The sequence below is a fragment of the Panthera uncia genome, chromosome D4 (assembly GCF_023721935.1).
Source record: "Panthera uncia isolate 11264 chromosome D4, Puncia_PCG_1.0, whole genome shotgun sequence".
Lineage (NCBI taxonomy): Eukaryota > Metazoa > Chordata > Mammalia > Carnivora > Felidae > Panthera > Panthera uncia.
In genome coordinates, this window is record NC_064807.1 from 67,726,995 (window position 1) to 67,753,875 (window position 26,881).

Below are 26,881 nucleotides of genomic sequence, written 5' to 3' on the forward strand. Positions count from 1 at the left end.
CTTGGCCCTATCATCCTCATCTCCACCTTTACCGTGTGGTTTTCCCTGGCGAGCCAAGGGCTGTCAGAGGAAGTGGGTTCTAAGCCAGCTAAAAGCTTGGCTCCACAGTCACCCATTAGCATATGGCATTCAGATATCCAGGTAACTGACTTCCCGAACCAGGCTGAAAAACCAGAGCCCAGGGGTTCAATCTACTTGTTCCACTCAGCTACAGGCACAGGTTAGTAAGAGTAGGCTGAATTTAGAACTAAATGCTGTTCTCCGTGGTCCAAGGTAATTAAGAACAACCTACTTGTATCTCTTTTCCAGATGAGGTGTTCCAAGAGAAACTTTAAATCCATTTCCACCCACAGCTCCCAGTTTCACCGTAGGGTCCACACTTGGACTATCACCTAGAAAACAAAAATGCAGACACTATCGTAGTAAACAACACACATTTTCCCTGGTACTAAGGGTACTGAATCCTCATTTAATAGGTTCTAGAAGGTAATCCACTTTACCAATAAAGCATTCTAGAAATAACCACATCTCAACCTCTTTCTTAAACTTCTGCATACCTTTCAGGCTGGGGATTCAGGACGCTTTGAAAACAAGGCTATAGTATCACGTGCCAGTGTAATTTACAGCATGCCACTGAACTCACAAATAAAAAAATCAAGAGAGCAAATAGAAGCTGGCAGCAATGGGACTGTGGAAGGACAAGTGGATTAGAAGCTAGAACACCTAAGCTAAGGTCCTTGTCCACTCTTGCTCAAGCAAACTGCAAACATGCTGGCATTCTCTTCCCTCCCGACAGAACAGAAAAACCCCAGCTCTGACACCACTCATAGGAAGGCTGTGAGATCAACTGCAAGTATGTGAAAAAGGCTATGAAAACTGTAAAATGTGATCAAGATGCATTAAGATACTACGCTACTTCCAGGGTTGAATGTTACTGTTAAATAACTAACTTTTCAAGTTCAACAAGCAAAACGAATTGCTTTTATAAACCAGAGTAGGATTAACCCCTTCCCATTCCAAACCCCACAAGCCAATTAGATATCATCATAATAATGACATTAATCACAAACTTCACAATTTTTAAAAACACTGGCAAGGCACCACCAAGGCAACACCATAGTATAATCTGCTTTTGTGCAGAAGGAACTTGGTTCAGAACATCTTGGTAACAGTTTTTGAACATACCACATTTATACACAGAAATCTGGTTACTGGCATCTAGGACCGCGAGGTCATTACTCTCCTGGGGGTGTGCAGAGAACGTGACTTGATTCACAGGGTGTGGGAGCAGCAGCCGGTAGGTGCACATGGGAGGTGGAACTACACTCTGCCGGAAGACCGTCACCAGTACCCTGCCTGTGTGTGAGAAAGAAGACGAGATTAGGTAAGTGGATGTGTCCTTTGTAAAGTAAGCATCTGACAACACAGCACCACTATCTAATAATGCTGGTAGAAAATACACAGCAGTTTCTAAAAATGTTTGGTGCTTTTATCATAAATAAACTTAAACACAGTACACAAGGAAAACTGAGTGTGTAACCTTCAGGCATGGAGCAGTCCAACTCTTGCAAATGAGGGCCAGGTGGCCAAGAGTTCTAGCTTGAAACCCGGGCCTGCAACCAAGCCAATGAACCGAGGGAATGATTCCCTTCCAAATCCTTGAAACATTTCCCTACATGTTTTCAATAATAAGACATACCTGATTAAGTCCTCTGTACAGAGCATATGATTGTAAAATCAGTATTAGGACCACTGATTACAACAAATTAGAACTAATTAGAACAAAATTAGCACACCACCGCACATCACAATCTTAGCAACAAGTTTTCCTTTACGTTACCAGCGGTAAGTACACTGTCTATTGAAGTAACCCCTTCTTGCTCCAATTTCCTCCCCCTCATCAAACAAAATACACCAACCAATCCTCATACTAGACAGATGTCTGTGACTTGAATTGAACATATTGGAGATTATATAATTAACAAATATTGTACCAAATAACAAAGCAACCCACGTGGAGTGGTGCAAGGATCAGTGTAAATCTGTGTCAGAGCAAAAAGGTAAGACTGACACACCCAATGCCACAAGATTACTGTTGTCGTCCTCTGTACCTTAAGTCAAAATGTTCAACGTCTTCAGAGGCCAGACAAGTAAATTCATGAAGACCATGGATGGAGTTGGGCTGGGCAGGGGTAAGGATGAGGAGGAAGGATTATGGTTCTCAGGAGAATACAAGCCCCCACTGGGGGTATTCCCATCCAATCAAAACAACAAATAACTAAAAATAAACCAAACAACCAAAGCACCAAACAAATCAAAATTCTCCAGTTTTAGTCAAACCATGACATCTACACGAACAGACTCAGAACCCCCTACAGGCTCATGGACACGCTTTCCAGCTCCTTACTTCCATCAATGACAGCCACATTTGCCATGTCGCTCGAATTATCTCCTGAGCTCCGGTCAGTCGTCCAGTGCCAATCATAGCAGAGGTAATGCCAGCCCTGACAGAGAACATGCAGCCGGTACGGGGTCACCAGGTCCCACATCAGAGACACCAGCTTGCTCTTCCCACAGGTGCTGAAGGGCAGACTTTGCTTGAGATACCAGTGGTAGTTCCCAACAGTCCAGAGCTGCACTGCAAGGGGGAGATGAGACGAAGGCCATCAGGCTGGAGGACCAGACTTCATGCCACTTGCTAGATGGGGAAGAATTTTTTCTTTTTCAAATGACCTTTCCTGCTCACCCTCTTCATTAAAATCATAATACTAACAATAATAACTGTCAAAAAGTAGTTTTCCATGGGGATAAGCTAAGGTCAGAAGCACACATGTTCAGTTTCCCTCTACTTTCAAACTTTAGGATCATGAGGACAGAAAGATACTAGGATAACAGTGCTTTAGTGAGTTGTTTTTTCATAAAGATTTAGAAAGGAGAAAATTTGGCAATTAGATTAAAAGTATTAAAACACTCAATCCTGGATGTGAGGGCGATCTGGCTGTGACATCCGTCACCCCATTGATTGCCAGGGTTGATTCAGCTGATCTGGCTGGCTCCAGTGTCCCCTTCCTCCCTCACCACTCCATGTGTGTCCCTCCCAAAGCTGCGCACTCCAAGAGGACGACCTTCCCTGATAGAGGAGGACCGTTCTTCAGTCAAGGGTATACAAGTAGCTGCACTCCCCTGCTAGAACCTCCAAACAAGCTCTCAAGGTCCATTTGTAGGAGAACGTAGGGTAGTCAAGGTTCTAAGACTCCAGACTAACAGAAGACCATGGGGGAGGGGAAGGGGGAAAAAAAAGTTACAGAGAGGGAGGGAGGCAAACCATAAGAGACTCTTAAATACTGAGAACAAACTAAGGGTTGATGGGGCGTGGGGGACAGGGGAAAGTGTGTGATGGGCACTGAGGAGGGCATCTGTTGGGATGAGCACTGGGTGTTGTATGGAAACCAATTTGACAATGAATTATATTTAATAAAAAAATAAAAATAAAAAATAAACCACTCAATCCAAATGCACTAGATTACTATCACTATGCTGTTTTAGGCTCAAGACACTTATTATTTTCTTCCAGGCGCTTTACGTGCAGTTATGTCCATGGCTATCTGGTATTAAGCATGATTCAGCTATCCAAAGATCAGTACTCATCCTTTATCAGCAATTATCCCTTCCAACATCTGTTAAAAGAATAAGACCTAATCCTGGGGTGGGAAGGAAATGGGGGGATGTTGGTTAAAGAGCACAAACCTTCAGTTATAACTTCAGGGGACCTAACAGACAGCATGGTCACCATAGTTAACGATCTGTATTGCGTACCTGAAAGTTGCTATGAGAGTAGGTCTTAAATGTTCTCACCTTAACAACAACCAAAATGGGAATTACGTGAAGTGAATGAAGCATGTTAACCAACTTTACTATGGTAAACATTTCACAATATATATGTGTATCAAATCATCACAGTATACATCTTGAACTTACACAATGTTGTAATAGCAATTAAATCTCAATAAAGCTCGGGGGAAAAGACCCGATCATGTTGAAACCAACCTTTATTAAAGAGAAAACACATATAAACAAATACCTTAACTGTATTAAGGAATTTCTTTTCTTTAAACATCTCCCTGCTCTTTTTTTTTTTAATTTTTTTGTTTGTTTGTTTTGTTTATTTGGGAGACAGAGAGAACAGAGAAGGCAGAGAGAGGGGGAAAGAGAGAATCCCAAGCAGGCTCTGTGATATCAGCACAGAGCTCGATGCAGGGCCTGAACTCACAAACCATGAGATTATCACATGAGCCGAAACCTAGTCTGACACTTAACGGACTGAGCCACCCAGGCAGCCCTCTCCCTGCTAATTCTTAATTAACCTAGCAACCACAGCGGATGTAACCTAGTTCTCTAATTAAGCTATTAGAACACTTCTACCTATCTGTGGGTTGCTAAGTTAGACCACGTACTCATGCTCTATAAGGACAGATGATGTGACTTCTTGTGCAACACTTTTGTCCTGAGCGTATCACAGCACCAGCCCTTGACACCCTGGCTCAAAACTGGTTCTCAACTCTGGCTGCACATTAACAATTGCCTGGGAGCTTTTTAAAAATTTTTTAATGTTTATTTATTTTTGAGACAGAGCACAAGCAGAGAGGGGCAGAGAGGGAAGGAGACACAGAATCTGAAGCAGGCTCCAGGCTCTGAGCTGTCAGCACAGAGCCTGATGCAGGGCTCAAACTCATGAACCATGAGATCATGACCTGAGTCGAGATCAGACACTTAACTGACTGAGCCACCCAGGTGCCCCTATTTTTTAATTAAGTACTGATGTATGGTCCCCATTCTAAATTTTTTTTTTTTTTTAACATTTATTTATTTTTGAGACAGAGAGAGACAGAGCATGAACGGGGGAGGGTCAGAGAGAGAGGGAGACACAGAATCTGAAACAGGCTCCGGGCTCTGAGCTGTCAGCACAGAGCCCGACGCGGGGCTCAAACTCATGGACCGTGAGATCATGACCTGAGCTGAAGTCGGACGCTTAACCGACTGAGCCACCCAGGCGCCCTGGGTCCCCATTCTAACACACTGACTCCAACTCTGAGATGAGGCCTGGATAGTAATTTTTTTCTAACGGAGCAGCCAGCATTGAGGTTTGTGTCATGAATGAATGAATAAATGAGCTTTTAAATAATATTCCAGTTAAAGAAAAAGTTCTGTTGATTAAAAGTTTGGAAGCCACTTAAAAAATAAGTGAATGCTTTATGAACAAAACGATTCGGTGCATTGCTGTTGATACGAAAAAATTACAAAACTTTCAACGCCTAATAGCATGAGATTTAATAAGGTGTGGCACAAATACCACACAGCAATTTAAAATTACGCTGATGGGTATGTGAAATGGAAACGTGTTTGTGACTTAGTAAAAACAAGTTATAAAACTACACGTATCATGTCTATATACTTAACAAAAATGAGATCACAGCCATACCGATACACGCACATAAAATATGGAACACAAGAAAATTTTAACAGTGCTCATTACTGAGCAAAAGAATTATGGAATAACTTTTGTTTCTTCTCTTTACTTTCTAATGTTTTCACATATTACACACACACCGAAAAATACATATTTACGATGTGATCTACAGTTAAAAAGGCATACAGACGACTCTTACTTATATCTAATGCCATTTGTCTTTCGCTGCTACAGTTTTCCTTTGGCTAGCACTTTAACTTCCTGCATAACACCATCCATGCAGAGAAAGCAATGACTTGTGATGGTTAATTTTACATGTCAACTTGGCTAGGCTATGCTGTCTAGCCATTTGATCAAACACTAGTCTAGATGTTGCTGGAAAGTATTTTGTAGATGTGATCACACTTTAAAATCAACTGACTTTAAAAACAAAAGATTATGTTGTGGGTAGCTCTCATGCAAAGAGTTATGGCCTTAAGAGTTTATGGCCTTAAGAGAAAAAACTGAGGTTTCCCAGAGAAGGAATTCTTCCTCCAGACTGTAACACAGAACCTGCCCGAGTTTCCAGACTGCATGCCTGTCCTTACAGATTTGGGACTCAAGACTGCAACATCAACTCTTGTATTTCCAACCTGCCAGCCTGTCCCCCGAGTCTAATGTCTACAGAGAACCCTGACTGATGATACCTGACTAAAATTCATAAATAATCAAAACCAAACCACTCCCTCATCTCCACCTACCCCCTCAGTTATCTCTGATTCCACTACAGGACTAAGTAGAAGGGGTAAAGGCAACTTCACAGCCTACTTTCAATTACATCTCATGTGGCATAAAGCTGAGATACTAGCGCTGTCTTACCATAGGTTTTTAGAGTGCAATTTTCTTCCCTCTGAAGGTCCTCCAGCCAAACTGCAAGCACAGTGGAATCTGCATTCCAGAACAGGCCGTTTACCTAGTAGGGAAAAAAGACATGTCACGGGCCTTTAACTATGTACATATTTCATAATCTTTACGAGAGCTAAATTCCCTGCTCTCACAAACCAAACACTTGAGCTGATCCCTAGCAATAAATTATAAACCTACAGAATCAGTATGAACATACAAAATCAGTATGAACCTACAGAACCTACAAATCTACGTAATAGATCATTATATGCAGGGGACTTTAAAAAAAATGCACTGTGGTTAAAAATTTAAGAGACTTAACAACCAAAGAGAGAGAGAGAGAGAGAGAGAGAGACAGAGACAGACTTAACAACCAAATGCAAGTCAACAGTCTTAGACAATCAGGGAAATTTGAATATGGACTAGGTATTAGGTACTACTAAGGAATTATTACTAATTTTGTAAGGTGTGATCATGGATTTCTGGCTATACAAAGAAAAGTATTTTCTTACCTGTTAGAAATGGATATTAAAAATACAATTTCTAAAATTAAAACCCCAGGAAACAAAAATGTGTGTGAGTGCATACATGCGCACGCGCGCACGTGTGTGTGTGTGTGTGTGTGGGGGTGTGTTTAGGCTAAAAAGGGGTGATTGGATGAAAACAGCTCTGCAAAATGCTAGTATCTGTTGAAAGTAAGGACATGGGAGTTCATTAAACTCCTCTCTCAACCTTTAGCTTAAGTTCTTAATTTAAATGTAACATAATTATATTTATTTTTTTAACATTTATTTATTTTTGACACAGAGACAGCACGAGCAGGCGAGGGGCAGAGAGAGAGGGAGACAGAATATGAAGTAGACTCCAGGTTCTGAGCTGTCAGCACAGAGCCTGACTGGGGGGGAGGGAGGTGCTCAAACTCACGAATCACAAGATCATGACCTGAGCTGAAGTCAGACGCTTAACTGAGCCACCCAGGTGCCCCATAAATGTAACATAATTTTAAATCATTTTTATGTTTACATAATTAAAGATCACCATTCAGTGTTTCTGCTTCAGTAAAAATCCTAATGGTACACAAGTGGCTTAAGGTTTAAATGTTATCAATGAAAAGTATCTATCATTGGAAGCATTATGTTTTTGTCCAAATAAACAATACTAATTAGGATTTCTATTTCTATCTATGTTTTAACTAGAGTAAGAAAGACTGCCATTTCTTTGCAAAACATCCTTCACAACAAAAAATTCAGTTATAAGAAGCCACTATTTTTATTACTATCTACTCTGGAGCTTCTGTTTTATATGCCCACATCAGACAGAAACCTCTACAGCTGAGGAAAGTCTCCTAAATTTGATGGTGAAACAACTCAGGCACTTACCTTAACCTCATCTTTGAGGAAAGGAAGTGTAAAATGTCCATGAAGAAGGCCGTTTTTCTCAAAAAACACAATATCCTGCTGACTGGGTTTCTCTTGTGTGGATGCAATCAAACTACCTGAGGGCCTTAACGCAAACATTGAGTGTCAGAATGTCCAAAAGTGCAGCCAACTGCTAAGAACAAGACGAAAGTCAGAGAAACGATTTTTCCAACAGAAAACCTCTACCCAAGGAAGGTTTAAAGCCCACGTGACTCTTGGCAAGCAGTTCACATTAGTGACATACTCCACCTGCCCAGGGGATAGAGTGCCTCTTCGTGATTTGCTCAAAGGCTCCATCTGTCCCCCAAGACTACAGATTTAGATTGCACCAGTGTGACTTTTTAAAAAACCAATGCATTATTTAACCTATTCTATTCTAAATATTACATCCCATAAAAACATAATGTATTTCTCCTTCTATCTATGACTTCAGCAACTATGCCATGCTCAGACAGGTATTTAAGACTTCTCAGCCTACTTAAAACATCCCAGTCACCTCATCCTGTTCGTATTTGTCTCTATAGCTTTAACTTCAATACCTTTCTCTCTTTGCTCTGTCATCCAATTGTCACTCAAATACAGGTGGGAAAAAGATGTCTGAAACTCAGAGACCTAGGGGTTTGGCATAGAACAGATGCTACTGAGACAGAGGAGACACTTCTGTCTTTAACCAGGGCAGTTGCGGACACTAAGCAAGAAGTTTACTGGGCCCAGATCCAGCCTGCATGTTCCTCAGCAAACAGAACCCTCTGGCCTAAGAGCTTGCGGCTTGTGCCGAGAAAAAAGCCCTTTTCCTAATTTTCACCAAAGCTCCACTGCCCCTGAGAGCTTTGCAGACTGTGACTTCCCTTCTAAGCACCATTTTCTGTTATACACAAGGATTTCATGCAGAAGCTCCCTATAAGCTGTAAAATGTGTGTATCTTGGAATGACATCTGTGAAGAAGCTGTGAATCTACTATTCAAATTGAATTCAGACTTCAGAAAAACTACAAAGAGAGAGATATGGGCCTACAGCCAAATGAGTAAAAGTTAATATCCTTTTGTGTTATATAAACGCCTGTACCCAACAGGTATCACCACCCCTACCCCAGTTCCAAAATATTCGCTGAGGAAGAAGTTACAAGGTTTCTTCTCGCACTCACTTCCAAGCCAGAGCTGGTCCCAGTCCTGCCACAGGCTCACTGGTGGACTGTAAAGCAAACTCTCGGTTCCATACCCTCACTTTCCGGGCTCCTGGGTGGCAGGTAGAGTTAAAATAAAGAAACAGACACACTTAAAATGTTGTCAAGTCAGAACTGTTCCAACATCTTATTAATAAAAACTACCATGGTTTTACGAAGCTAATTAGATTAATCTTGTTAAGAATTTGTACCCACAAGTAGGAGGCTGGAGCAGATGACCTCAAAGAATTCTTTTAGTTCTTAGCTCTAAATTCACTTAAAATCTAAAGCAGCACCTCGTATGTATAATTTTAAAAAGCCTAAGAAGAAAACCTTCTTGAACTTAATAATAAAATAAAAAATATTTTCTTTAACTGCAATTTATTTCCATACCTGTCTCTGGGCAAACAACACTCACAGCAAAAAACTGGCCGTCACCACGCCAGGTCACTTGTGGTCTATGGTCATCCCAGGGCAAAGCCAACTCGTACTAAAGAGAGGAAGAAACACAAATGTTACTAGGGGACTTAAATGGCCCCAAATCAAACAAGCCCCAGACTATTAAAGTTAAATCTTTTACATGACATTTAAGCTATCTAGAAAACCAACTTCATAGAATCCTCAGGTCCTCTTCTAGAAGGCTTCTCAGATCCAGAAACCATCAAGAAACCAAGAAACCAAAACAAAATCCATCTTCACAGATAAAAAAAAGTGGCCTCCAAGCACAGTAACAGAGGAAAAGAGCTGCAGATCTGATATTAAACATAATGAGCTGAGGAATCTACTGGGTAACTACGGTAAGGAAATAGATGTTCTGTTTATCTAAATGTAAAGGGGTAGAGTTCTGGTTATCTGATTACTGTATAAGCTTTACAACAGTGCAGAGACAAGTTAAAAAGATGAGAGGAAGGTAGGAAGAGAAAAATCAGAGGCAATAAAGTCAGCAGCAATGATGCAAACACGGAAGAGTTCTGTGTTCCGCAGTACAGGAGCAAGAAAGGGCTCTAGCACCACTTATATCCCAGTCCTGAAGGTCTTGAAGTCTTGAAGACAGAGGCCAAATTTGCAGGCTAGGGGACAAAAGATCACCTGAGCATTCATTATCACACTCCCGTGACAGGGGGCAGCGGAACAGCACGAGCACCACACTCCGCACAGCGGGGAATACACAAGGCAGCCTAACAAGACATATTCTCAATTGGCAAAGAACACAAACCCTTCCCCTAGTGAAAGGCTGAGATGAAATAGGAGTCACACGGATTGTAGCCAGCAATCAGTAAAGATGGAAAATGTAAATGACAAGCGTGGCATTATTGATCCGCCTGTCCCACGGAGCTCATGGAAACGTCTACATGGATACAAGTAATATGCTTTTCTATTTGCTCAGCCCAAATCTTGGGATCATTCTTTCTTCTCATTCCACATTTAATCCATTATCAATAACTCTGATAGTTCTACCTTCAAAATGTATTCAGAAAAAAGGAAAAAAATGTATTCAGAGAAAAGGAAAACAGAGTTTCATCCAAAGGGAAAAATCAGAAAAAGTACCTAACTTACGTATGTAGGAAAAATATAAAAACATACATAAGAATGATCTACAGTGAATGCAGGATAGCAGCTCTTTCTGGGGAGGAAAGGGAGAGTATCTGGGAGGGATACACAAACTACTTCATTTCTATCTGTGATGATATATTTTTTAAACTGAGTATTAGTTATAATTATTCTTACGCTGAAAAAAAAATACAAAGCAACTTGGCAATAAGAAAGGAAAAGGGGTCTTTCTAGAATGACTCATTCCGAGGGCTCTAAAGTTTCAGTTTTACTAAAGCAGAAGAGCTCTATCCATTATCAGCCTCTAACAGGACACCTAAGAGCTCCCGGTAGTTGGCAAAACTTGTATTTGTTCCAGTCAAGGTTGTTTCCATCAGACCAATCTTACCATTTGCACCTGAAAGGCCGCTTGCCGACCTTCTGATCCATGGAACTGCGTCTCCTTCCTGCCCCATCCCACAGTGATAAACTTGCCTAGAGAGCAATTGATAGAGAACAGGCAAGACAATCAATAAGCTACATGAAATGAAATAAAAACAGTTCCACTGCTATTCTTCATTAAGTAGGTCACTGGCAATTACTTGGGTCCTCTGAGACCTCTCAATAAACTGACTAGCACTCAATATTTGAAAACCAATGTTCCATATCATACACAGCAGTGATTTTTGAAGAATCTGAAATGGTCTTATTTTGGAAAGCACTTCACTGTCATCTCATATATTCTAAATTCCCTCAAGGACAGTCAACAATTCCCACTTCACAAGTAAGAATGAAACATGAAGAATTTACGAGATACATCCATGGATAAGAACATTAAACTCAACACAAGAGCTAGGAATAAAATTCTGATTATAATTATTTGGTCAACTAAATGTATCCAACCTTCCTGTCAGTGGTGGTGGGGACTGTAGATTAAGGAATTCACTCCTCACATAGATAGAAAATGAGACCCTCTAAATTTGGCAGAAGCCAAAATTAGAACACAGGCTGTCCACCTTCCAGCCTAAGGTTCTCTCTAAATCACAATGTTTCTCTTGCATAAAGTATGCAGTCAGGTGCTGAAATAATGCAACCCTCTGTTCCAGTAGGCGGGATCAGGCATCCGCCTGCAACAGGTACTACTGACATGTCTCTGGAAGCATCAGGCAGATCCAGGACCCAATACTTCCCTCCTGCCATTGATTCTGACGAAGCAGAGCTGTTCGTAATTTTTTTTTTTTAAATATGAAATTTATTGTCAAATTGGTTTCCACACAACACCCAGTGCTCATCCCAACAGGTGCCCTCCTCAATACCCATCACCCACCCTCCCGTCCCTCCCACCCCCCATCAACCCTGTTTGTTCTCAGTTTTTAAGAGTCTCTTATGGTTTGGTTCCCTCCATCTCTAACCTTTTTTTTTTTGTTGTTTTTCCTTCCCCTCCCCCTCGTAATTTCTATATATTACAGGTCAGCATGACCAATTCCTGTGTGCTCTGCATGGGTACATGGGAGTACTACAATACCACACCTTGCATCTGTCTATGAACAGCAATGCTTACCCTGTTGCACAGCCCTGTGCTTCTATCTGAGAGTTTCCAGAGATGTAAAGGACCAACGAATGAAGCAAGAGAACTTTTCCAATGGGATCAGACAATAAGTGATGGGGTGAGAGCAGGGATCAGTAAACTACAGCCTGTATCTACATTTACAAATAAATTTTTATTGAAACACAGCCATGCCCATTCTTTTATGTATTGTCTGTAACTGCTTTCACGCTAAAACAGCAGAGGTGAGTAACTACAACAGAGGCCATGTGGCCTGCAAAGCTGAAAATAACTGCTATCCCGCCCTTCACAGAACAAGTTTGTCAACCCCTGGGTTACAGGGAAAATATCTATTCACCACAATCACAGAGTGATGAGACAAATATATGTCTAAGACCTACGACCCTGACTTGGACCCCCTCTCCCTTGACTTACACTCTATTATTAAGTTTCTTCTGAAAAAGTCAGTGGGATTAGCCAGGCCCAGTGCACTTTGTCATCCAAAGGTGTGCTGGTTACTCCCTCTGTGGCTGTCCTCAAAAAGGATGCCCAGGAGTCCCACCCTAGATCCTAGACTCTTCCAGCACCACACCTGCTCCTGAGTAAGTTGACCTCCTCCCAAGACTGTAAAGATTCCCTACATGCCACTGACTCCCAATCCACATCTCTGACCTCTCCTGAGCTTCAACCCCTTATATTTGCCTACTCCACATGGTGATCCCACATGGCCCTTAAATAAATCCAGAACAGAACTCACCATCTACCGCTTACAAGTCAGCACTTCCCTACCTTCCCTCTCAGTTACTGGCATCTTTATTCCCATCACCTGAGCTTCTGACTGGAGCCCCACTAAACTCTTTCCTCCTCACCTTACATACCCAAACCCGTTTATTTCACATTCTAACTACTATTTCTAATTGGCGAAGACAGGAGGGGAATCATGTATACGTATTCCAAAAACATTTCTCAGATAATTCTAAAAACGTATCCCCGTCCTCCCTGAAAATCAAATTTTTCCTGAATTCATTCCACCTTTCGGCCCCACATTCACCTTCCTTATCTCTTACCCGTTTCTTTTACTACCCCTATCTGATCACCCTGTCTCCAGTCTCTTCCCTCTCTACCAATCAACCAATAAATCCGGCATCATCAAAACCTGTCCAAATTTAATCAAAATCTATCCTGTTTATTTCAATTCACACTCATGTCCTGCCAGCAGCAATACAACAGTACTCACGGCTGCCTGAGTAAGCCATGTCGTGTCTATGAAGCATCCATGCCTGGGAATGGATGAATTTCCTTGCTTACACCACACCCCTACCCTCAACTGTCACGTACCCCACACCAATTTAGCCAAGACTCAGCTCAAGCCAGCCTTCTCAAGTCCTCCCTCTCCATTGCTCCCTTCCCCTCATACTACCCTAATACCTACACATGTTATTATGGGACTCCTTAAAGGAAAATCTGAATTATCCACACCACCAAACACACCGCTGTGTTCACAGTACGTACTCAAAAATTATCTCTGAATAAATTATTTTTGAATAAATAAATGAGTAGCAACTTTCTAAATGACTTCTCAGAGTTGGGAGAACAAGAAGGCATGAGGTCAGTAATCAGTAAAAGTTAAAATCCCTTCTCCCCCATCCCTTTCCTCAACCGGGCCATCTACCTGGTGCCTTTGTGATGGCCAAAGCTTCCTATACTCAATAAACATCTCCTCTCTTCTCCCCTTTCAATACTTAGGAAGAAAACAATCTGATGGTTCCCATGAAAATGGAGATTCGGGTCCAATCAGTAGGAACAAAGAAATCGGCCTTCTATCCCACCTCTCTTGTTTTTGCCCCAAAACTGTACCCCAGAAATGCTCGCTTTATTTTTGCTAGCACAGTTCCTTTCATTGAAGCCCCAGCCTAAGCCTGCCCTGAGGTTTGGTAACAACTATGCAGGTGACATTAAGCAGATTTCTATTCCCCAGGTTACTGGCAACCTGAACTCTCAGAGCCGCAAACACCGGAGGAATGCCTTGTATGGTCTGGAAAGGGCTAAAGGACCTGGGCTACCAGACACTGATGCATGAAGCTTCACCTTTCATAGTTCTTTGGGTTTCTGAAAATGATCAAACCTGAGAGGAACTTCAGGTCACAAAATGTTTCAAAGAAAGCTATACTCACTTTCACCAAAATCATCCTGGTGGATCTTCTGTTCCATGATGGGCTCAAAGTCTTTTGTCATCATAATTAGGGTCTGTTGACCTTGGGTGGGCACAAACAAGAATGATTTTGTTTTCACATAACAAATGTGCTATTTCATAAGTATCTACAGCACTGGAAGCTACAGGGCTGGAGTGGAGGAGTTTAGAGTGAGAACAGGAAAGGCACAATTCGCTCAAAATATTTTGACTCTCATTTGAAGGAAAAAAACAACAAAACAGCTCTGCCTGCCTAGGTAAGTTACCTGGTGCTTATTCTCAACTGTTTATGAAAGCTAACATGAAAGTCCACCAGCCCTCCTCCACTAACTTCACACTTCACCAAGGTTATCTCTTCAAATACATACCTCATCAGGGGTGCCAATTTACAGAAGCTCATCTGGAATGAACAGACTCAAAGGGGAAAAAAAGTAGTTTTCAAGAGCTTCTGAAGAGGTCCTGGAAGAGCTGGAAGAGCAGTCTTTAGAATCTGTTTAATAACAATTCTTGCTCTTGGAATAGATTAAATATTGCTGACAATTTTACTGTGGACCTCAGAGATTTTCCAAGTTTTAGGACTGTTTCTCATTTCCAAAAATTGAAACAGTTATAAGAAATAATTTTTTAAAACAATATACTAAGAGGTGAAGTTTAAGTCAAAAAGAACAAATTCCCTCTAGATTATAACGATGCTATCACTGTTCAAAGAAATTTTCTGAATAAGTACCCCAAAACTTAAGCCTTTAAGGTATTATGAGTCCCGTTTTATAAAAGTCAGAGCGAGAGACCAGGGACAAGCTTACCTGTAGCAAGAAGCACCAGTTCTTGGTCAGGACTCCAACTCATGACGGAGATGCCACTGGCCACACTCCCCACACATTCCAGCTGCCATCAGTAGACAAAAGTGAGCTTTAGAAATACAGCTAACATATAGCTACAGTACAGCTACAGCCAGGCCAACAACTTTTTGTCAAGAAATACATAATGCAAAGACTCTCATTTGCAAAATGCTTAAATATTATGGCTCCTGATTTTTTCAACTTCTACACAAAACACGTGGCTTGAGGCTGCTGGAGATTTCCTCCTCACTGGACCCTTCCACTTACCTGGCATGTGCTGAGACTGCAGAGTATGACATCTCCGGAGGCTGTGGCCACACACACAGACTCCTGATCCAGCAAGTCCTGAATGCCAACAATGCAGCCACTTCCGTCCTCTGGAAGAAAGCCTTCCGCCACTAAAGAAATTTCATTTTTCACCTTTCACCAAAACAAACACATTAGCAAGTTAGGCCAATAGACTTTCAAGACCAATTCATAACATTTCCAAAAATAAATGATTTTTTGATGCTTCTTTTCTAATATAAAAGTTTTCAAAATTTTTTTCTTCTAGATTAAAATCCAAACCTTCATTTGAGAAATATTACAACCCTACAATCTTTAACAACAAAAAAAATAGTTCGCGGGGATGCCTGGCTGGCTCAGTCAGTGGAACACGTGACTCTTAAATTTCGGGGTTGTAGATTCAAGCCCCATGCTGGGGATAGAGACTGCTTAAAAATAACACGAAAAAAAAAAAGGTAGTTTATGGGACTTTTTGCCAAACAAATACTAAACAAAAGCAAGAAGCCTGGTCTCAAAAAATGCCCAACAAAATATAAAGCTAGTAACTATGGTTTTCTGAAATTTCTATAGTATAGGGGAAAAGAACTAAGAATGTAATTACCTAAAATACATAAGTAGCAAAATATAGTTAAGGGAAGATATCAGAATCAACTCAAAGAGCTTTTAAATTTGCAATTTTCATTTGCATTCCCAGTTGTGATCCACTGTTATAAACAGTATTTACATGATAGAAGGGGTAAAAAGTAGAGCACCCACACAAAATATAACGTCAGAGTTTTGCCAACTTACATTTGAAACACAAGTAGAGTTAAAGGCAGGTTACTATTCAAGTAATATCTAATATGACATCAATATAAGGCAATGGGAATATTCATTTAGGAGGATACAAATTCAGTAAGATTTAAAATAAGGATTATGGGGGAAGTAAGTTTGGAAAAAGTAACTTACTTCTCTCGTGACAGGGTCTATTTCTATCAGTCCATGGTCTGAGCCAATGAGCACTGTCCTCTGTTCAGTTCGGAGAGAAAAGCACTGAGGTTTCCCTGGAGCCTGAATATCCCTGAACTCCAGGGTCCGAAGTAACTTTAGATTTCTCATGATGAAGCAATTCCTGAAAGTACAAATATCTCTTGATGAAGAATTTTACTCTGAGAGAAAGGAACTGCTTAATAGTGACAAATGACACTCAAATTAAGCAAAGTGATATAGGGGCAGGGACATGGTAGTTAGAATAACCAAGAAAAAAAGAAAAAGACCTAATCCGAACCCACAGAGGGTTGTGGTCACAACCTCACCAACTCATTTTGTTTACTTATGGTCTACAAACGGAGGTTCTGAAATCTACTTTATGTTTTTACCCTTTGGGAGAGGCAAGATCCTCAACTTTAAAATTTTTCTTCAAAAAGATTTAACATCAGTTATTCCTCAGGAAAGTTGAAAAGATCAAAATAAATAAGAAAACATCTTATTTTTGCATATTTGAGTATCTTTATAACCTGACTGATTTATAAAATCAGGGGTGTCTGGGTGGCTCAGTTTGTTGAGCGTCCAATCATGATCTCAAAGCTCATAGATTAAGCCCCACGTCAGGTTCTGTGATGACAGCGTGGAACCTGCTTGGGATTCTCTCCCTCTCTCCCTACCTCTCCCCCCGTTGCACACTCTCTCTCTGTCTCAAAATAAACATTTAAAAAATAATAAAATAAAATCATATAAAAATCAGTACACATATCCTATCAGTTGAATAAAATCTAGAATAAAATGGCTTTAATATTACGAGGTAAATTTCTTTGTAAACTAGTTTTCCATGTTCATTTAAAAAATAAATACTGATATTTTTTAATAAAAGCATATACTGTTCTCAGAGAGGGAAAAAGGCACTACGATATTACGGCACTCACAATGACCAATAAATATTGAGGAGCTTGGTAACTTGATATAACTACTTCACATAATTTGGCTTTCCTGGCCTGGTTTTTATCAGTGCAATAGAAAAGGTGAAAAAAGAATGATAAATAGGAAACCTACTCTGGTCTGGCAAAATCAAACCTGCTTAAATATATAACATTAGCTAAGAGAAAAAAACAAATGAATTTTAACATACTGGATATTTATATTCAGATACCTTTAAAGTTTATACAGTTTATAACTGGAAGTCCCTAATTTATGTTAGGGGTGGCAACATACAGACCACAATGGCCTTATTATCACCTTAATTTTATTATCACCTTAATCCAAGATGAATTCTCTCATCTTGCATTTCATACATATGACAATGCAAGAATAAAGACGAGTTCATCTTCATACTACTACAGCACATAATGGTAAGCGTAATACGAAAGTACAACATGTAATGTGGGTTAAGAGGAAGGCAAGACCATACATCACATGGTGGGAGTGAGGAAGAAAATCAAGGCCAACAATGGTTTTGTAAGCTTTGATGACATTTATATTCAAGAGCTTCTGGAAATTATTTGAACTGATATTACATCATGTAGGTTTTTAATTTAGATCTAACTCTAGACAGAAAGCTTGGTTTTTCAAGAAATTTAAAAATTACGTATCTTTATCTTTAAACATCATACAGATGACCACTGACACAGATCTGAAAGGATGGCTAGATGTGAGATGAGAGAATGCCTGGCTACAGAGGAGTAAGCGAGTGATAGAGAAGGAAGAAAAGAGAACAGATGGGCAAAGGGGTCCAATGTAGAGTCTCCAGTGTGTCTTTGATGCCAGTTTATCTAATAATCACGCTGTTACTGTCGCTATTATCAGATCATCAAATGTCTTCCTATGCCTCCTGTGAACTTGGACTCTATTAACCAAAAACCTGTATATCCCTGGGGTCGAGAGACCCCAGGATAAGAATATGGAGGATTGAGACGGAAAGAGCTGAAGACTTTTTCCTGTTATCTTGCTACACCAGTCACTGTCGTCCCAGCAATGGGCCTCCATCCTTGAGGGGCCCTTGGTCCCAGTCCCTGGCACTCCCAGCACCAACCTCATCAGCCCCACTCCAAACGACACTAGCACTAACCCGGCAGTCTCTCTCCAGACACTGAAATCCAGAACACAGGACTCTTCTGAATTTCAGAGTCATCAACACCTGAAGTCAGAGTCCAGTTTTACGATGCCTCTCCTCCAAGATTAGGTCATGATAACTCCATCTTCCCTTGTTTTCAACCTAAGCCCTAAACTAAGTGTTACAGCTACCTTCATCAGTTCACATTTTATGTTACCTCACTGCTTTCTTTTGCTTCTTATTCCTCAAATAGCTACTTAACCAATTCTTCATGCTAAATTCAGTTGAAATATTGTGTGGTTTCTACTTTCCTGATTGGACCCTGCGTGACAAACATAGCAAACAACTGGAGTTCTCAAGTCACAGAGCTTCCAAAATCACCGACAAAGGTGAGCTATTAATTTACCTCGCACCAACCCAACCCTTCTAAGCTCAAAAAACTTCTTTAACTTTTCACACCCATCATCCTCTATGAAATTTCTGGCAACTCCTCCAGTCTTTCGCCTCTTGGCTAATTATTGTGCCCATGACTACAAGTACCAGGCAGCTCACTAATGTGCTGACTAGATCTAAATGTCTCGCTCTGACCGTCCCCAAAGTGAACAACGAACCCACATTTTCAACCTTCTGCTATTATCACCAGGATGTCTCACAAGCACATCAAACACAACCTGGAAATCGAAGTACTGCTATTATCCTATTCAAGTGAGTTCCTCCTGCTTGAGGACATGGCATTTCTGTTCTCTCTGTCCCCCAAGATGAAAACAGTCTTTCCCTCCTTTTTGCTCATATTTAATATTAAACTATTCACTGGTTAGCTCTGTTGCTGTCAATACAGTTTCAATTCTTTGCACAATATCTAATTAATCCCATGACCCGGTTTGTGGCCTACACAAACACCTACTAAGCTCTTGGTAAGTGCTAGGATCTGAAGACAAGAGAGGACTCTGTCACTGCCTACAAAGAGGTCACAGTTTAAAGAGAGAGAGGACCACATAATATACCACATTAGGTCGAGAAGCGCAGGGGGCACCTCCACGAAAAAAGATGCCAGAAGCAGCGCGCAACACAAATCCAATTCACTAACAGTCGCACATTAACTGATTCGCTTTATTTGGTGCATTAATTGTTCAGCGGTATTGTCCCCTCCTGCAAGGAATCCGGAGGCTGGTCAATGTGCCGACCGGGGAGCAACACGTCTTCCCCAGCATGCCGCTTGCCGCAGACCCCGGATGGCGCTGATGGCAAGTCTCCAAAAAGAGAATTTAAGGGCAAAGGTTATCACGCCATACTCCACTCCCGGGTTTCCTGCAGCAGGGAGAGTTTGCACGCTCGGGGGTCCTCTTCATCAGGACATCCCTTGAGGACACGCCAGGTTCCGTGCCCGCCCGGAGTGAGTCGTTCGAATGCTCACCTGCGCCACGCTGCGAGGATCCGCAAACAGCGGTGCTCTGCCCTCGCCTCCTCAGCCACGCGCAGCCTGCCCTTCCGGAGCCCGCCCGGGGCTGCACACACGCCCCTTTCGGCCCGCGGCTCTCCAGCTTTCGGGACGCGAACTGGGGCCCCGGGCCGCTGGACCCACGGGAGGAGTGGCTGGAGAGGGGTCGAAGGGACAACGCGTAAGACTGCAAAGAGCGTGCGAAGCAGACGGGACACACCAACATTGGCGCGGGAGTGACGTCACGAGGAGGCGGAGGCGTGGCCGGCCTTCTCCGTAGCCCCGGCAAGGTAGGGTGGGGAGCTGTGCCTCCCCTCCGCCTCTGTCCCTCTGCCCTCCCGCCCACACTACTATATTCGGTCCCCAATTTGACGTCTGACTTCAAAGCACCGTACTGAGAAGCTTCGGTGGCGGAATCTGCCGGGCCAGGAGAGCAACACGCGTGCGCACGCCGTGACCCGCGCGCCGGAAGTACGTCCTCGCCTCGGGCGAACAAAGAGGAAGTGCTCGGGTCCCGGAAAGCGGTGGTAGTGGCGACCGTGGTCGCCATGGCTACCGACCCCGGGGCAGAGGGACCCGCAGTGCCTTCGCTCGTGGATCGTTACTTCACTCGTTGGTACAAAGCCGGTAAGAGGGGAATGATGTAGGTCTCTGTTCGGCCGCATTGGCCTGATGTTGTAGGGACGGTGGTGACAGATCATAAGCCACGGGCGCGCGCCCCGGTGCTTCCTCGCCACGTCTGGAGGAACTGGATCTCTCTGTTCTCTTCTAGACGGAAGGAGTGGCAATTGCAGACTCAGGGCCCTGAGATACAGCCGGGCGCACTCTGGGGCTGGCGATGCAGTGCGAGTTCAAGGGTGGGTCGCTTGCGATAAGATACTAGTCTAAGGTGAGGTCCCCACCAAGGAAGGGAGGGGCTGGATTGCATTCGCCGTGAGGGCCTGAAAAGCTTCGACGGGCTCGATCCTATAGCAGTGGCCATACACACAATGATTTAAATGAGGTCGAAAACTATAATAGACGCAGGGATGGAGAGAAGAGGTGGGTTCGAATAGAGGCATTTGGAAAGCAGAATCTAACAGTTTTACTAAAAGTTGCCAGTACCATACACGTATCAGTTGGAGGTAGGTATCCTGTTGTACTGCTTTGTGTACGCAGTACATATCAGTGGTGCGAGCATCGTTGAGGACTCTTGTCTAGGCCCTACTTGCTCCCTTTCATTCAGGGATAATAGGTGTACTCATTTTTTTAAATATTGTGGTATATAATTTTGTAGCCAAACTGAGGTGTTTCCCAGAATCTGAGACTTTCAGAGCTAACATCAAGACCGTCTTGGGTAGATCAGAAAGAGTTGGTCACTCTAAAATTGACTAACAAAACATATGCTACTGTATTATATAAAGAATGCATTGCTAATGGCACTTTTTCTAATAGAAATAATGAGTGTACTCATTTTAAATATCCATCTATCTATCTATCTATATATAAATGTTTATTTTTGAGTGAGTGAGAGAGAATGAATGGGGGAGGGCCAGAGAGGGAGGGAGACACAATCCGAAGCAGGCTCCAGGCTCTGAGCTGTCAGCACAGAGGACATGTAGGGCTCAAACCCACAGACCGTGAAATCGTGAGCTGAGCCAAAGTCCGATGCTTAACCAACTAAGTCACTCAGGCGTCCCCGAGTGTACTCATTTTCAAGTGAGGATGGAGCAAAGAGGTAGCAAACACTTTAATATATTTTTTTCAATATATGAAATTTATTGTCAAATTGGTTTCCATCACAATCACTTTAATATTGAATGAATGATTCTTTCTGGGCCAGGTCCCTTTAAATACTTTACAGGAAGCCTTTATGTATATCTTTTTGGGTAATAAAGGGATACCAAGGATCAGTATGTGTTCAATCTTCAGAATTACCTGTACAAACCAAAGAAAGTACCACACAGTGGGAGTAAATGCTGACCCACCAATCAACAGTCATTCATTCTTCTAGATGTCAAAGGCAAACCCTGTGAGGACCACTGTATACTACAGCACTCCAATCGGTAAGCAAATTGGGAATTTTAAATTATAAAAAAAAGTTTCTGGTATTGTAGCCTGGTATGGTCTTGGATTGAACAAATGGTCATTAAATGATTATCTAGCACTATGTTGAAATGGCATTTATTATAAGAGTTGGGCTGACAAGAATGAGCCTTTCAGTGTCTACTCCAAACAAACTTGGTTAACCAAACATCCAAATGGAGGACCCTCATGGAGAGGGCATGCCTTCCTTCTCATCAACCTCAGTGCTACCTAATGACTTTAATGCTCTTCTTTTTTCTGGGAAGGAAATTCAGTCTCACTTATCCCCCCCCCCTTTTTTTTTAATTTTTTTTTAACATTTACTTATTTTTGAGACAGAGGGAGACAGAATGTGAGTGGGGGAGGGGCAGAGAGAGAGAGGGAGACACAGAATCTAAAACAGGCTCCAAGCTCTGAGCTGTCAGCACAGAGCCCGACGCGGGGCTCGAACTCACGGACCGTGAGATCATGACCTGAGCCAAAGTCGGACGTTTAACCGACTGAGCCAGCCAGGCGCCCCCTCACTTCTCCTCTTTTATTATTGCCTTCCCGTCTTAGTTAAGTTCCAGCAGTAGCCAGAGGAAAATGGGGGAAAACAATAGTGTGAGTAGGAGTACTGTGTCGTATGAGGAACAATTCTTCCAAACAATAACACAGCACCACATTTTTGCTCCTTACAGCATATGTGTCATCACATTGGCAGAATCTCATCCAGTTCTTCAAAGTGGAAAAACAATCAAAAGCATTTCCTATCAAATCAGCACCAACTGTAGTAGACTTCAGAACAAGGTCTCTGGGAAATTTAAGCGGGTACGTTCCTGTAATTGTCCACTTAAATCTTCAATGTCATAGTAGTGACAGATCCAGTCAGTCTTAGAATCCAGGGATATGTGCTCAGCATACTTCCCTGACAGTTTGATGTGCTAATTTTAAGAATACCTTAACCTTAAAGAAATTCTTAGACCAAAAAATGAGGTATTTCAGGAGGAAAAGGATTTGTCATATTTTCGGTTTTGTGCCACCATTCCTGTCACTCCCAGGGTGGAGGATGGAGAAGGCGGACCTTTGAAAGGACAACTTTAATACCAATATAACAAGATATTTTTGTCTCTTCTAGTTTTATGAAGCCAGCATCTTGAGTTGTCTAAAACTTAGGTGACCAACTCTTCTTTAACATGTATTTTCAAATATAAATTTAAAAATATCCTGAGATAGTGGGGAAAAAAGTCTGAAAAAAAAAAAAAACAGTATTTGCTCCTCACCATTTTCCATTCTTTCATCTTTGCCAATTTGATACAGATCCAGTCACCTTAGCACCTTGTAGCACCACACAGTGCTCAGTTGTAATGTTCTCTCTACCCTCTACAACTCTAGGCAGGGTGGACACATTTTATTAAAAGAGAGCATCACACCAAGGACAATTCAGTAACATACTGAAGTCTCCTAACATAGCTACAGGATAGGAAAGTTTCAGTGGATGATTTAGCTCCTTCATTTTCTGACTTGATACTAAGAGTTTCTGCTAATTACCCTCATCGTTCTAGGAGACCCTGTCTATACTCCCCTTTGTAGGCCTGAAATTCCCTAATAACATACCTTACAAGTATTAATTTTTCCTTGCTCACGAAGCACATGGACTTAGAAAAGCACGAACCTTTCTTAAAAAATAAAGTCTGCAAATTACAAGTATAACAGCTAGTGCTTGTGAGGTTCCTATGATAAATCTTTGTCCAAAATAGTAACACTATTGTTACTGTTGAAGAATAGAGAAGTACCTAAATGTGGAACCCACTACAGATAAGATGTGATTGAATCTCAGCACTGCCAATCGTTGATTCTCCCAAGGGAGGTGATACAAAAGGGGTCAAAACATTTCTGCTCTTTTAATACAGACCCAGTGATGGACACACCCTCAGGGACAAATCCTCAGCCCTCCTCGGGAAGTGAGGAGTCACACTGACTAGTGTTTTGAAATGAAATACCCACGTGTGGAGGACTAAAGCCAGTTGTGGTAGCGTCTGTGTGCTATCTAATGTTTTGAGTGGTAGAGAGGTCATGGAGAATAGCATCTTGACCTCAAATACCCATGTTCACTGTAGGAAAAATTTCTGGGAAAATGAGCAACATGTGAGACATGCATGCAGGGGTTCCCCATGAGCTTCCTTGTAGATATTTGTCAGAACCTCCCCCAGACACACCCATATAGTGGAGTACATGAAACAACAGCCATGCCTTAACCTTCCAACAGATGAATGTCAAAACGCAGTATTCTGGGTTACAGGATAATGGGTAAACTATTCTTATTTGCTATTTAAAACTTTTTTATTTTTCTAAACTTTCCTCAAAGTGAATCCTTTTTAATTAGAAAAATATAACTGCTTCAAGCAGTGTTAGTAATTAACCCTAATAAAGAAGTTCCTTTATCTAGTAAGTTCTAATATAAAAAATAAGTTAGGTCTTAATGAAAGTAACTTTGTATAATATTACTGTCATACTCTGTCATGTTGAATTTTACGTTATTGCTTATTGATGGATTTTCTTACACTTTTGAAATCTTTACGTGGCCATGTGTAACTTTCTCATTTACAGTTGATAAAATACATTCTTTTTTTTTTGTTTGTTTTGTTTTTTCTTTTTTTCTTTTGTTAATTTACATCCAAGTTAGTTAGCATATAGTGCAACAATGATTTCAGGGGTAGATTCCTTAATGCCCCTTACCCATTTAGCCCATCCCCCCCTTCCACAACCCCTCCAGTAACCCTCTGTTTGTTCTCCATATTTAAGAGTCTCTTATGTTTTGTCCCTTCTGTGTTTTTATATTATTTTTGTTTCCCTTCCCTTATGTTCATTTGTTTTGTATCTTAAATTCCTCATTCCAGTCATATGATACTTGTCTTTCTCTAGTTTCGCTTAGCATAATATCCTCTAGTTCCATCCAAGTAGTTGCAAATGGCGAGATTCCATTCTTTTTGATTGCCGAGTAATACTCCATTGTATATATATACATCTTCTTTATCCATTCATCCAGCGATGGACATTTGGGCTCTTTCCATATTTTGGCTAATGTTGATAGTCATGTGTCCCTTTGAAACAGCACACCTGTATCCCCTGGATAAATGCCTAGCAGTGCAATTGCTGGGTCGTAGGATAGTTCTATTTTTAGTTTTGTGAGGAACCTCCATACTGTTAAAGTTGATAAAATATATTCTTAATCTTTAAAGTATGCTTTACCTCAGGTGTCTTAGTCTGCTCTTTCCCCTAGAGCCTACGATTATAGCTGCCCTATAGTAGGCACTTACATAAATGTTTGAATAAATGAATATTTTTTCTGTACTAAAGCCATTTTTATTTAAAACACTAGCTCCAGGGATATATTCTAACACTGAGGGCTGCCTCTCAAAGGAAAGTGAACACATACACTACTTAATAACTTCTTCCCTTTTATTATCAGGGGGCACAGTTTCTAACAGAGCTTGCACCTCTGTGTAAGATTTACTGCTCAGATGGAGAAGAATACACCATATCTAGGTGAGTTACTTTTTAACCACAATTTGGAAGAAACAAGGGAGGTAATATTTTTCTTCAAAACAGTTTTTTTTTAAATAGCTGTGTCAGAGGACGGTTGATGGAAGTGAATGAAAACATTCTCCATAAGCCATCTATTCTACAAGAGAAGGTAAAGTGGGGAGAAAAAAGTATGATCCCATCCACATACTTTTTACCTGATTTTACACATGTGACAGTACTAAATCTTCTATTTCCTTTCTAGCCATCCACTGAAGGCTACATTGCAGTTGTGCTGCCCAAATTTGAAGAAAGTAAGAGCATAACAGATGGGTTACTGACACAAAAACAGTATGAAGAAGTCGTGGTGAGCCGCATCACTGCCACGACAGCCACATCATGAGGACCGCAAAGGAGTAACACACAGCACGGCGTGCGCACACTTCCCTGGCCTGAGCGATCAGAGCTCTCAAGACCCAGCACGTGTGAAGCATGCTTCACACCCAGCCATCCACAGACACGTCTCATCTTAAAACTTAACCTACTTTCCTGTCTTTGTCTTGTCTAACAAGCCTCAGTTCCTGTTTGGTCCTCTGTCCTGCCCATGTACTCACTCAATTCTCCTTTTGCTTTTACGTAACAATCGTCAAGCAAGGGATGGTTTTTTTGGTTTTCTTTTTATTGGATTAAAAACAAACAAACAAAAGCACTTTGAGGAAAATTTGGACAAGACACCTATGTTTTAAGTAGCAAAGTAAAAATAATTTACCCGTCATCCTGTAACCCGTTGGTGAATACTACATTTTGACACACTTCTGTTTGAAATGTTATGGCATGATCATTGTTTTTGCCTCAATTTTCCCTCCGTTTGAAGGTAAACAATTGGGCCTTTTTACTGAATCTTTGTCTGACGGACGCTACCAAAAATGCTAGTGCCGCCCCTTCAGCCGCAGCTCTTCTCCCTCTAGGTTGTAGGGGAGAGGCAGAGTGTAGACTATACCCCCTCTGCCCCTTACACCTCTGGGGTGGCCTTCCTCTCTGCAACCAAATCGAATGGAACACGGTGGTGGCTTTCCTAAACGACGGAATCAGGAAGAGGCTCTCCTAGCGGGGAAGTGCGCTGATACAGTGTTGTAGTCGCTCAGTCTCACGCTCTAGCTACGGGGTAGCCAGCCAAGAGGTTGCTGTAACCCCAAGACACACATGCCTTTGCATGGAACAAAAACCTTTACATCATCTAAACTAAAAACAAAACTGAATAATGGCTTAAGATTGTGTCTTTATTTACACTAAATTTCAAATAAAAGGGCTTCTTAAATTGTAATTTTTTCTTCAGCACTGCAATATGTGTACATTTAAAGATCTCTGTAAATAAAACAGAAGATTTAATTTAATACAGAAGAAATCACCTTACTTGTGAACTCCTTTGCATGCTCAGGTTTCTCTTCAGATCGCATAAACCTTTCGCCTTTTACTTGTGAATTCCTTTGGTTTTGGATCCTCATGCTGTTGAAGTCATGAGTCATC

The 26,881-nt window shown here is 41.5% G+C and overlaps 3 protein-coding genes across 4 annotated transcripts in view; 1 reads left to right on the forward strand and 2 right to left on the reverse strand.

The window, feature by feature from the left end:
• The window catches only part of ELP1 (elongator acetyltransferase complex subunit 1), a 57,663-nt gene extending 37,637 nt beyond the window's left edge, over nucleotides 1–20,026 (reverse strand). Inside the window, exons 1-13 of the mRNA XM_049627616.1 lie at nucleotides 19,763–20,026; nucleotides 16,272–16,434; nucleotides 15,306–15,458; nucleotides 15,003–15,084; nucleotides 14,183–14,263; nucleotides 10,872–10,957; nucleotides 9,326–9,422; nucleotides 8,915–9,005; nucleotides 7,732–7,855; nucleotides 6,326–6,419; nucleotides 2,408–2,638; nucleotides 1,186–1,356; nucleotides 293–392 (exon numbers count right to left, since the gene is read on the reverse strand). Coding sequence (XP_049483573.1) covers nucleotides 293–392; nucleotides 1,186–1,356; nucleotides 2,408–2,638; nucleotides 6,326–6,419; nucleotides 7,732–7,855; nucleotides 8,915–9,005; nucleotides 9,326–9,422; nucleotides 10,872–10,957; nucleotides 14,183–14,263; nucleotides 15,003–15,084; nucleotides 15,306–15,458; nucleotides 16,272–16,421 — 1,460 coding nt within the window. The 5' untranslated portion in view covers nucleotides 16,422–16,434; nucleotides 19,763–20,026. The remainder of the gene's footprint in view (nucleotides 1–292; nucleotides 393–1,185; nucleotides 1,357–2,407; nucleotides 2,639–6,325; nucleotides 6,420–7,731; nucleotides 7,856–8,914; nucleotides 9,006–9,325; nucleotides 9,423–10,871; nucleotides 10,958–14,182; nucleotides 14,264–15,002; nucleotides 15,085–15,305; nucleotides 15,459–16,271; nucleotides 16,435–19,762) is intronic.
• Nucleotides 20,027–20,095: 69 nt separating this feature from the next.
• Nucleotides 20,096–26,748, forward strand: ABITRAM (actin binding transcription modulator). Of its 2 annotated transcripts, XM_049627640.1 has the most exons (7): nucleotides 20,328–20,413; nucleotides 20,559–20,643; nucleotides 21,780–21,831; nucleotides 22,531–22,660; nucleotides 25,302–25,378; nucleotides 25,457–25,526; nucleotides 25,620–26,748. In XM_049627640.1, the coding sequence occupies exons 2-7, from the start codon at nucleotides 20,625–20,627 to the stop codon at nucleotides 25,755–25,757; spliced, it is 486 nt and encodes a 161-aa protein (XP_049483597.1). In that variant the 5' UTR covers nucleotides 20,328–20,413; nucleotides 20,559–20,624; the 3' UTR covers nucleotides 25,758–26,748. The 2 variants fall into 2 exon arrangements, with proteins under 2 accessions (XP_049483596.1, XP_049483597.1); XM_049627639.1 differs by lacking the exon at nucleotides 20,559–20,643 and having other exon boundaries at nucleotides 20,096–20,413.
• Nucleotides 26,661–26,881, reverse strand: part of CTNNAL1 (catenin alpha like 1) — a 65,188-nt gene continuing 64,967 nt past the window's right edge. Inside the window, exon 19 of the mRNA XM_049627638.1 lies at nucleotides 26,661–26,719. Within this exon, the coding sequence (XP_049483595.1) occupies nucleotides 26,687–26,719 (33 nt within the window). The 3' untranslated portion in view covers nucleotides 26,661–26,686. The remainder of the gene's footprint in view (nucleotides 26,720–26,881) is intronic.

Coding starts and splice junctions, on each gene's coding strand:
- ABITRAM (XM_049627639.1), top strand. CDS start 20,335: ATGGCTACCGACCCCGGGGCAGAGGGACCCGCAGTGCCTTCGCTCGTG. Junction 20,414..21,779: donor CACTCGTTGGTACAAAGCCG/GTAAGAGGGGAA, acceptor TCATTCTTCTAG/ATGTCAAAGGCAAACCCTGT. Junction 21,832..22,530: donor ATACTACAGCACTCCAATCG/GTAAGCAAATTG, acceptor TGCTCCTTACAG/CATATGTGTCATCACATTGG.